The sequence below is a fragment of the Acinonyx jubatus genome, chromosome B4 (assembly GCF_027475565.1).
Source record: "Acinonyx jubatus isolate Ajub_Pintada_27869175 chromosome B4, VMU_Ajub_asm_v1.0, whole genome shotgun sequence".
NCBI lineage: Eukaryota > Metazoa > Chordata > Mammalia > Carnivora > Felidae > Acinonyx > Acinonyx jubatus.
Genome location: NC_069387.1, coordinates 88,774,260 through 88,786,611, shown reverse-complemented (window position 1 = coordinate 88,786,611; position 12,352 = coordinate 88,774,260). Strand labels below are relative to the sequence as shown.

The 12,352-nt window shown below is 38.2% G+C and overlaps 1 protein-coding gene across 3 annotated transcripts in view; it reads right to left on the bottom strand.

Annotated features, from left to right (window-relative positions):
- MSRB3 (methionine sulfoxide reductase B3) overlaps positions 1–12,352 on the bottom strand; it is a 172,293-nt gene that overhangs the window by 115,974 nt on the left and 43,967 nt on the right. For all 3 annotated transcript variants that reach the window (XM_027071322.2, XM_015079522.3, XM_015079523.3), the window contains 2 exons: positions 7,707–7,815; positions 5,994–6,071 (listed from right to left, as the gene is read on the bottom strand). In XM_027071322.2, coding sequence (XP_026927123.1) covers positions 5,994–6,071; positions 7,707–7,815 — 187 coding nt within the window. The remainder of the gene's footprint in view (positions 1–5,993; positions 6,072–7,706; positions 7,816–12,352) is intronic.

Genomic DNA, 12,352 nt, shown 5'->3' with positions numbered 1-12,352 from the left:
GCTCTCTCTCAAAATAAATAAATATCATTAAAAAAAAAAAAAGATAGCTCATGTCAGTTGGCCTCAGCTTCTCAGAAACGTATAGAGAATTCAAAAAAAGTGGTGAAAATCTGGAATACAGTTACTTGAGAAAATGTAATGGGGGTGGTCAATGTGAAAATAAAATGACCTTCAAGTTTCAATAACTAGAATCCTGCCCATGAACCCTGCTGCTGTTCTACCTCACAGATGCTGAATGGCCTGATGGCTTCCTGGACATTACTACATCTTCCTGTCGGGATTCCAAGGGACTTCCCTAAAAACAACCAGTGTGAAGCTGAGTCCTTACTGATGGCCTGCCACGATGGGTCTATCTACCTTTGGTTCAGCCCTCCCTGGATTGGAATGGTCTTCAACTGTCAATTCAACTACTACAACGAAGAGCAGATTTTTCAAGGAACTGAGGTGGGCGCGTGGGTGGGCGCACGCACATGTGTGTGTGTTCCATTCATTCCATTCATTTCTATTCAGGAAAATAACGAGACTAGAGTGACCAAAATAAATTATTAAAACTTTATCTTCCTTTAATTCTTTACCTTTCTTGTTGCCTAAAAGTTTGAGTGTTACTATTCTAAATCTATTTGTATACTGGTATGTGATCTTCTCAAAGCATTTATCCTCTCTCCGTTTCTTCAACTGTAAAATGTGCTGTTGTGATGAAGATTAAAAAGCTGAATTTACATAAAGCACTTATAACCATGCCTGCCATATTAAGTGCTATGTAAATGTTAGTTCTTGTATTATTATTATTATTATTATTCATGACCCTGTATAAAATGAGCTGTTTATTCAGTGAGAGGCCTGATAGGTTAATGCATACAGAATAAAAACTATCCTATATGTTTCTTCCAAGTCTTAAACAAAATTATTAGGAGTTGATTATACATGGATAATGCTGAGGTTTATTAGCTAACAAGGAAAAAAGTTTCCACTGAGGCTGTCATACCTTTATTGCCTTCTCTTTTCACCCCCAGAAATCTATCTTCTACCCTGTTGTGGCTTACTTCCCATTTTCATCACGCTACTGACTTACCTGAAATTTCTCCATAACCCATCTAACAAAGTTTAGACATGAATCTGACCAACAAACAAATGCTTAGTGATTATTACATGCTAAGGGCTAGAGATAGAAATATGAGTAAGGCCTGGCCTTGCTGTGGGAGTTCCCTTACTAGTGGGCAGACAGGCATATAGACAGGTAACTGCAAAACAACATGGAAGTACATGGATGGAGGTGGACACAAGGCGTGGTGGGAGCAGAGATAAAGGACACCAAAGTTCACCCTGGGAGGCTGAGTCTGGGCTTCCTAGAGGAAGAGATCCCAGGGCTTAAAGGGTTTTAGTAGGAATTTAAATGTCCTCTCTGGTATCTCAGGGCCTTCTTAATTGGTCCCTTCTAACCCTCCAGCCAAATCTCCCACTTCTCCCAACATAACTCACCTCCCCACTCCCACTGGACCAGTCTCCTAACTGTTTCCTTGCAAAATCCACTTTGGATCCTATCTCCAATTCTTCTTCTCCATGGCATTCTCTATCAGGCATCCTCCACCTGGAAAAAACGAAACCCTTCTCTGCCTGGTAAAGTGTGGTCTCATCAACTCTGCGACAACTGGTCCAACTTTGATGCAGTCACATACCCCTCCTATTACACATGAACGCATTTCTAACAGACACATCCAGAGAGACAGTGGCATTATTTTTCCATATTTTATCATTGTTCATTCTGTTTCTCCTATCACTCCAACAAAACTGTAAGTACCTTAAGGAAAAAATAGTTCATAAATTTATTTTCTTTGTTCCACAACACCTGGCAAAGTGTCAGCCAAAGCAAATATAAGTGGTCAAAAATACATTCTGAATTACATTATTTCACCAATGCCTTCTCTGGTTTATCTGATGTGCAATAAATTCATTTCATGAAATTTTAGAAGTTCAAAAAGCCAGAGGGGAGAACATTCTTACTCCTGTCGGCTAATTTACTAACTGAAACCCAGGAGTACTACATGAGAAATAAACTAGGTTGGTAGAGTTTGTGTATGTGGAGAAAATGTGAACCATGGAATAAATTACACATTTGGTTTATACGCAGTTCGTGAATAAGGTTCTTGTACTTGGTAAGCAGTAAGAAAGCAGTATATTGTTGAAAGGGAGCATACTCAGGGTAGAGCACAAGTTTGAAAATGAAAGGAGAATAATTGAATGGCCTATTTTGTAAGGAAATATTATGTATACAGATATTAGTCAAATGAAAGGAGAATTATACGCATGTGAATGCGCATGCACATACACTATGAATACTGATAACAGAAATGGCAGCTGGGAAAACAATCTTTTCACATTGCGAATGATTGGGCATTTTCAAATTCAGCACTTCTTTCTTTATTTTACCTTATTTTTTATCTGTTTCCCTCGCACTACTATTTCTCATGTTGTTACTTTATTTGGTCTCTTCTGCCCCATCTTCTTCCTTACTCCCTCCTCCCTAACAATCAAACAAAAACCCCATACACTTTCTCACTCACACCCCACTTTGGTTCCTTGCACCTTGTGTCCAAAGTATGAAACCAACTATCTCAACAAGTTGTCTGTTAGTGATGCCATTAATTCACTAAACTAGTGAGTGGCCTTCAAACTTACTCATGAAACTCAATAAAAGAATATTGGGAAAACACATATATTGGGATATAATCTGGGAAAATATGTATTTGTATATATACATTCTGTGCTTTTTATCAGTTTATTGCCTCTCTGTCCTCTAGCCTTCCCTACTCTGCTAAAAGGGAGCTGGGACCTTTAAACATTTTTTTGTCAGCTAACATGATATTAAACTTTGTCAGCAGAGGGCACAGGACAAAGACCGCGGAAGAGCAAGGTGTGTTCCCCTCCTAGTTTCAGGATGTTTGCTCAGCAGGTTCCTGCAGAGCGTGTGGCTTCTCTAGCATCTGGCTTTTGCAGGGCACGTCACTTCTCTTCTTCTGGGCCCTTGCTGTGTAGGTAGCTTCTCCAAAGCCAGGCTGCTGCAGAGTGAATGGCTCCTGCCGCAGCCGGCCCCTGACAGACTGCTCTCCCACCACCCGGCCTCTGCCCCACACACCACTCTTCTGGTGACAGGCTCCTACAGCACAAGTAGCCTCTCTGGTGCCAGGTGCTGCCTTCAGGGCCAGGAATCAGCAGCACCTGGCAGCCAGCAGCTTCCCGTGGCGCGCCCCCCCCCCCCCAACCCAGGTACTTTTGCAGTGGAGTATCTACAGTGAGATACCTCCCTATACACAGCTTTCCCCAGCACTTCAGAGGGCAGATTTCCAGAAAGTCGCACAGTCATGGCACTGCGGTGATTTCTCTGCTATTTTAGGTACAGCCATGCCCTCTCCAATAAGACCCAGATCTCAGCCCCTGGGAGAGGAAAGTGGGGAGCGGGGCACACGGGGAGCTTTTCCCTGGGCTCTATCTCAGCCCTAGTGGTCATGATTCCTTCTTCTATTTGTGAGTTCTGTATTCTCTAGAATTTCTATTTACTCCCTGCCAGCCAATCCCTCATTACCCCAATCCTCTGTTAGAGGGAGTAATTCTTTAAATTATACTTTTCCTGTTCAAATTACTGTGTGGTTTACTGACATATACTCCCTTATATATTTTAAAGTAACCGCTAACATTTCTTATCAAAATTTCAATAAGTGAAAAAATAAGTGACTTTTCTGGTGTCTGTAAATAGATTACATGCTTAAAATACATTTTTGTCAAAACCTTAAAAAGCTACATATTTAGATCATCTAGGAAGTGAAAAAGTCCAGCATATAACCTCATTGGCAAAGGTAGTCCTCTCTGTTATATCAATCAATCAAATCAAACTATCAAAAAACAGAGTTTCATTTTTAAAATTTAAAGAAATATGTGGATACGTATTCTCAGGGCAACCATCTCACTTAAGGAGACAGGTAGAAAATGAATAGACAGACACCAGATAACAGATGGAGAGAAAGATAAGCAGATAGCAGTCTTACCAAAACTGTCATTTTGCTTGATGCCTTAGAGATGCTATCCCAGGACAATAAATCATAGTAAGATTTGGGATGGGTGAAAGGTATGATATCTTCTGTAAAGCTGGAGAAGGGGATTATGATAGAGGAGACAGGAAGAAAGAGGCAGCTGACCACAGACTCTCTCACGCACATGAGTTTCAGGGACGCATACATACAGAGGTTGAGGACCAGAAAATTGATTCCCTCAAAACTGTCTGTGCCCTGTGGCCCCTGGAAAGTGTTGGTGGACACCTTGCTGTCTCCAGTATGAAGACAGCAGCACTAGACCAATGAATGAATGCATTCTATAATAAAGGCTAAAGCATTCCCCCCCCCCCCCACCAAATTGACAAGATAAGAGGAAGCATACAATTTAAAAATAGGGTGAGGGAGAAATAGAATAAAAATATTAACCCATATTCCTTAGAAACTTAGAAAAATTAAAGGTTTCCCTACAAGAATGCTAAAGGAAATAGACATAATGTCACATCAAATGTGAAACTCCTTGAATCTCACCAGTACCTATGTTTAAATAAAGGTTTTCAGTATTTGTGACTCAAAATCTCACATGGGTTAAATCCTTCATTTATAGTGGTTCTGTTTCTTATTTAAAACAGTAAGCTCTCCTTAGATCCACTACTCTACTGAATCACATGATACGGAAAGAGATGGGGAATCTTAAACAAAAGGCAAAGGGGATGTGGCCAATTTTTACCATTTGGGATATTAACAAGTTTAACATGGCTCAGCAACCATCTTAAGTGTTATATCAACTATTATGACACAAGCTAAAGGTGTTGAAATATAAAGATGTGTGTTTTCTGAGAGGAAATGGGTGACAATTTGAAGGGCTGGTTTTTTTTTTAACATGAAGAATAAATACATAAGAATTCAGAACAGATTCTCAACCAACACTAATGTGCAATAAGGTTTACGCAAGTTAAGAAAGGTTTTAAACTTTTTTAAAAAATTTCAACGAAACTACTGTTTCCTGTTATTTCTGGAAAATCTGTAAATGCAAGTGCTTTAAAAGGGAAACATTTATGGAGAGATATTAAGTATGTTTTACATGCTACACGTATCAGATTCTTGTTTGTTCAATTCCCCTAAGAAATTTGTAATTTTGCTTTAAATAAATGACATTTACCCTCAATTAAGGTTTCTGTCTTTTCATTCCCCTAAATCAGCATCCCGGTGGGAAGTACAGGGCTTCTAGGATTTTCTACACCTAGATAAATAAATTTTGGTGAAGATTTTCCTTTCTTGAATAAGATCCATAATCTCCAGAATACACTGTCTGAATTAACGATTTGGGCGAAAAAGCCTATGCACTGCTTGTTTCATAGGAAACTACTGGGAATCTTTAAAATAAAGATTGTGGATCAGTGCAAAAACTGTCAAAATCACATTACATAATCTGTTTACATATGTACAACTATCTGTTGGAAGTCCCATGTTACTTTTGATACAGGTACTGCACTTCCTCGCAGAAGTATGAGTAATCAACTAGGTGGCTATCACTCAATCTGAAGAATGCACACGAAGAACTTTCACCACGGCCCAGTCAATAAATTCAGGGCCATCACTTGATAACGGAAAAATCAACAACTATATAAATGTTTCTATGCCCACCAAAATCTCTTTCATAGCCCTTGTAAGCACCATGGTTAATTGCGATGAACAAGTTAACACTGTGAATTTTAAAGGTCCAAACAGTGCAAAGTCAGCCAGCCTAGCAAGCTGGTAATTTATTATGAAAGTCAGTAATTACTCTTGTGGGGAGAAAACAGAAATAATAGAAATAAGAGAATTTAGTAGTATGAAGATTCTTTTTTTTTTTTTAGCAGTACTATAAAGATTTTAATGTGAATGAGCAATAACTAGCTTGTTACCATCTGTGAACTGTCCATATCCATAGGTTTTTAACATACTTACTTGAACAATGGAGTTCCACAAACGACACATTTATATATTCCAGGATCTTTGTGATGTGTATATTCTCCTTCGAAGGCACTGATAAACAAATACACAGGGCATTAAAACAATTAAACAAAGTTCGCATTATTTCTTATAGAATGTATTTGCTTAAAATAGATTTCTCTAATAAATTTTTCAAGGGCTTTTTGTCCTAAAATGAGAACAGACCAAACATATGGAAATCTGAACATTACTAATATACTTCAAATCTATATAATAAAATGTGCATATAACTACTCCAAACTAGTGCACGTTAAATAAAAAAAAAAAAAAAACTCAAGCCATCTAGTTATGTAATGCTTAGAAAAAATTTTTGCTATTAAAAAAAAAAACACAGCTTGTAGTTCAGATTCGCAGAACAAAACATTACTACACAAGATTTCTGCCTACTCTACAGTGTCCAAGAGTGTATACCCCAAAATGCAGAAGGGTCCAAGACTTCAAGTGGAAGGAGACTTATTTTTTGGTTTGAAAAGGAATATTGCAGCTTTAAGGGAATATTTTTCTAAGTTAACAATCTTAAAGGCTAGGAGGTCATTCCACTAATGCAAATCAGCTGTGCTAGCCCAACAAAAAGTCTATGTGCTCTGCAGCTTGTTTTTATTATCCTTTCACCCTCTTTATGAGGTCCAATTTTTTTATAAACAGAATTTTTAAGAATGACCTAATCTCTAGTTGTTTGTGTGCATTCAATCATTTTGCTCGTCATGTACACAACAGGACGGGCAGAGGTCCTCCTGGGCTGAGACTGAAGCCCACCGTCGGCTCGTTGTGTGGTGAGGGTAGACTCTGTCAGAGATTCAACATTTGGCAAACTCAGTAAACAGTATATACTGTGACAGGAAGAGAGTGTTGCCTATTAACAAGGACCCCATGTGTGGTAAAGAGCTCTTTCAGTTCATGAATGAAAACAAGAAGTTACATCATTAATAAATTTGGATCAGAGGTAAGTCACGGCCTTATGCCAGCCTCCATGGTATAAATTAAACAACAAAATGGTTGGACCTTGGCAAGTTACCTTTGAGCTGGAATCAGCTGAGAGAGACTTTATTCACTAAAAACGTCTTGGAAGTGAACAGACTCTTTTTTCAGGACTTAGGGCGAATTTCCAAGGACCAAAGCCATGTGAGGGCAGTTATTGAAAATTTTTGACATTCCAACCACAAATGAGCCAATAAATACTTTCTCCACATGTGCTTCAAAAAGAAATTGGAGTGGGGTAGAAAGGAACTAAATTATGCTACCTTCTTTTTGCAGCCAAAACGTCTATACTTACAATGGCCACCTTCAAAATTTCAGCGTCCTGGCACAGCGCCATGTCCCTCGTGGTTTTGCTTACTGTGATGTCTTCCCCAAAAATGTACCTAACTCGCTATTACTTCCACACATTTTGTAGTAAACTAAAAACAGGCCCTTAATAAAAGCCTTGTGACTTTACATAAGATAGAGTGTTCATTGAATGGGAGAAAGAATAAATAAAACTTAGTCTTCACCTAAACAGTACCATTTTCAACCTTTTCAAGGATACCAATTTGTAGATGTTAGCAAAGAGGTGTAGCATTCTTTAAATTAAATGGCAAGGAACAGGATTCAAAGCGGGGGGGGGGGGGGGGAGGCGGGGTGAAGAAAACTAGCTCTTACTTAATGACCTTTTCTCGCAGCTCATCTTACCTTTCGGTCCCTTTCTCCTGAGTGACATGGTACTGCAGGGGTGTCAGCCGCTTCCTTAGTTCCTGCTGGGAAAAGACCACCTTACAGTTCTTTTTATCCCTACATGACCCTGGAAAAAGAGAGGACATGGGAGAAGGAGGCTTTTTAGCTTGGATCCCGAATGCTTGCTTTGGCTGGCCGCCACAGCCCAGCTTTAGCAGTCACTGGTCAACCACCAGACCAGCCCCTCACGCACCAAACTTACTTCCACGCAGCTGACTATTTCTCTCCGTTTACAGAGAATCCTTCTCAAGGTTCAGGTGATTCCATGGGAGCACTGACAAGGTGCTAGAGCCAAGGATACCAGCATGTGATGGTAATGACTCACTGAACATTCACAAAGATGGTAGTACATCCTTTACGTCTCCTGAAACCATGACCTTCTTTTTTCAAATAAATTCCAAAAGCATAACTCCATTTATAAGCATTTACACTGTATATATATAAGATGATGGGCATATTAGGTTAAATAATAACTCCCCATTCAAAAACTTTGCAACTCAGTAGAATAGCTGGAAACTGTCATTTAATTTCCATTCTGGGTGATTTAAATACCATCCTATTTTTTTTTTTAACCCTGAAGATGCATTTTTTTCCCGTGACTAGGAATTGCTGTCCTCTGTGATTGTCAGATACTGCACTAGGTTCTGTGGAGCCCTTAAAAATGAATGTCTTTTAAAGATTGTATCTTACCAGGTTAAGCAGGCAGCAAGAAAATTTTAATAGACTCCAGAAGGCATTGACACTAATGTAGATTCAATAAGTTCCAAAGAAAAGGTGAGAAAAATAGGGAGGGGGGAAAGACAAAGAGAAGAAGAAAAGTGAATGTGATTTTACTTACAGACCTACATCTTCTGTTTGCAAAGTGTATCTAGGAAGACTTCACTGAGTATATTTGAATGGTGAAATGATTTTAATGTGATTTTAATAACAATGGCATCTTTTATTTCAACCTATACAGACTGCAGTAAAATGTTCAGACAACACCTGTTTATACGTAGTATTTTATTTTACCTACACAAATGAATTGGAAAAGAAATGTAACTCTGAGACAGGGCAACCCTTACTCACTGCAGTCAAATTGCTTTTTTTTTCCTTTTGTCATCCATCACAGTGGGAAAAAGGCTTGCAGTTGGCCCCATGTGCAAAAATCTCTTATCACGTTTTGAAGTTACTGAAAGAAAGCTTGCTTCGTTCCCTGAATACTAAACTCAACTTCTGTGAAATAAAAAGAATTCTGATTTAGAATAGAAACGTTTTCTACTTCTTTTACTTGTCAGTCCCCCAATGTCATAGTATGTGAGATCACTGAAATTAAACCAGGACAAAATTGACTAACCAGCTACCCTGATTGTGGGATTGAAGAAGCATATCAGCTTCCAGGATCAGGGCCACCAAGATAGAGTGGTTGATTCTCTATGAGAAAATACAGAGGCGGGAAGAGAGCTAAGCAGAGCCAAAGAGAAAGTCGCACCTTGGAGCAGGCCTGTGGGTTGTCAAACAGCGCCTCTTCTGACCTTCCACAGAGCACGCTGGCCCTGCTCTGGCCTGGAAAGATCCACAGGAACAGCTGGCATATCACTAATGGTGTGCTGGTCTCTCATCTCAGTGGAACCCATATTATACTAGGCTTTATCCAAACACCTACTCCTTACACTTGTAATATTTCCAAGGGGTAGATGAGAAGTGTTTGTCCTGTCAGAACAAGCCTCTCCAGAGCCTGAGTACTGAGCTGCTCTTTGTTACATATCAGTTGACTGGGATAGCTGAGTTTCTGCTCCGTTCACTCTAGCCGTCTTAAAAATTATTATTATTTTTTTTTGTATTTCTTTATCAGTTGGAAGGGTTGTACCTTTGTGGATTTTGTTAGACTAACTGCATGTCTAACGTGACAAAATCTACTGGTTAAAAGTATTCCGTCCAGTGGCATGGTAATTAAAATCTATACAACTAGAATTAAACAATGCTGTCCAAAATATTTTTGTTAATATATGTTCATTCATACAAAAAGACCAATTGTGTTCCCAAAGTTGAGAGAACTAAGCTACCCATCTGTATGTCATTTAGTACAAGAGAAGCAAACTGCAGGTTTAAATTACATGGTATTGGATTGCAATTTCCTAACATTGGATGCTTTTCTGCTTTTTTACCTTGAGTCATTTACTAAGGAGTGTTCATAAAAAGTAGCTTAAAGCACAGATGCTTGCAAATCGTTTAGGCAAAGATGTTTCTCTCTTTTTCATTCTCCCTCTCTCAAAAAATCTCCCCTTTCTGAAGAAAGAATAAAATTGTTGGTCAGTATTGACGAACCATGTCAAGCATTTGTACAGAGAGAAAAGGTAAAATTGAAAACATCTGATTGAAGTAAATAATACAAACATAAAAGCTTTAGTCATGAATGAAGGGTATTGAGGAGACCTTATTTCATAGATTAGAAATTACTTTTGATCTAAACATTCTTAAAAACAGATTGTTTTCCACTATGAACCATCTCATTAACTGTGCTACAGAGACCTCGTTTTAATGGCAAGCTCTGAAAGGGTGCTGCTGTACTCTTTTGTCAGACCCCATCTGATTTGGGAGGGGGATAAAGATTTCATTCCAGCTTTCTTTGTTTGTCTTTCAAGAACCACTAAAGCAGCATTCACACAAATTTTGTAGGAATGTGCCCTATGTCATAGCCTACAAATTATTTGGTTTTGGTGCACTTAAAGGTCATCTTCCAAATTAGCAAAATTTTCCTATATCCTGGCTTTTCAACCTTAAATATAAATATTGTTTCCTAACTGTAAGTGGGGTGTTTTTTTTTTTTTCTTTAAGAAATGCTAGTGCTTATTTAAAGTTGTCAAACTTTGTACGTTTTCATTCTTTGGTCATACCACGTTCTCAAAATAATTAGGCTCTTAAAGTGTACCTAATAGCAAAAAGAAGGATATGTAGACTAGAACAGCTATTGTGATTTTATATTAAACAACCCGGTGAGCAGTTAGTCAGATTTTAATCAATTTCTTGCCACATAGTTTAATAATACACTTCCTGGACAATTGAAAGCTCTACCATTACATTAGCTCTTCCAGCATAACTGAAAACTGACATGTATAAACACAGAAAGGCTTCTCTTTTGTCTCTGATTTCCCTTCTCCCTCTCAGACTCACTTCCCTGAAGTCATATGGTGCCACTGTTAATTTTGAAGAAATTATTTCATTTTGAAATTCTACAATAATTCATTGGATGGTTTCCCTTTACTATCTTCACTTAGGAACTGTAATTTTCTTATTACACAGGGTAATTTAACATTAGTATTATATGACATCTGTTCAATGACCTCTAAATTGGCTTAGAAGTATGTTACGGAAAGATTTTTCCTTTATTTAAACGTTTAATAGAGTACTTTGAAGGCACAAGTGAGGCTGTGTGTATATATAGAACTGCAACACAAAGTATATTTGAGAGGGTGACACTGCCACTTTGGTATCTAATCACCACACCATTCCCTACAGAGCAACTTTGGTATAGATAAAGATCCATCTTGAACGCCCTTCAAGGGTATTTATTTACTGAAAGACGCCCAAATTCTCTTTTATATTAACGCTTGTTCCATTGAGGCTTGCTGCCTCAGAGCCAGTATTATCTTGAAGCTCCAATGGAAAGCTCTTGCTCTAAGTAGAAACAGACTTTCAGCAGAACTCATGTTCTGGCTCTGCCTGCTTCCCACTCATGTGACCTTAGGCAAGTCGGTCTCTTAGCCATGTACTGACACCCTCACAGGCCTGCTGTAAGGATCACGGCAATTATCGCTTAGCACACACTGTCCGAGTAAATGCAATATCACATTATCGTTCTGAATACAGTAAATTCTGAAGTCAAAAATGTATTCTGAAAGGTAGCCAGGTCAAGTATTTCAGCGTGCTGCAGTATCTTATTCGTAATTACTTTTCTATAATAATTCCCTTAGAACAGTATTTTTCCCACAAATTGTCTTTAAGAATGATTAAAATAAGAATTAAAAGAAAACTAAAATTTTGAGTATTTACTATGTGCCAGGCACATTTCTAAGCATTTTTTACATAACCACATTTAATCTTCTCAATAATTCTAACATATAGATATCATGCTCATTCTGCAGATACGAAAACTGAGGCTCAGAGAGGTTGTAACATAACTTAATAGGGACAAATAGTAAATAAAATTATCGACTCAAACCAGGGCTCTCTGACTGCAAAGCCCATAGTCATTATTCTGTGAGGAAAAATTATGTTACAACGTTCTTCTTTCTTCTTAAATTATGCAATAACTTTTAGCTCCAAAACTACCACTAACAAGATAATAAAGGAGAAAAGTAATAACTGCCTCAGTACATCCAGAAAAATACCTTTGTCTGCTAGCCAATGTCTGTTTTCCCTGTGTTCATTCCTTCAACATAGGGTCAGTGACAAGGTTCAAATGGGATTCTCACAAAGTCTATAAAACGTTGAAAGGCTTTTTAACTTCCTGTTAAGAAGTAAATCAGATCTGTTACCTAAGTCTTAGAACACTTTTAAGTCATAAATCTTACGTTCAGTGTGAAAAATCAAAACAAAACAAGACCCAAAGATCCCATAACTTT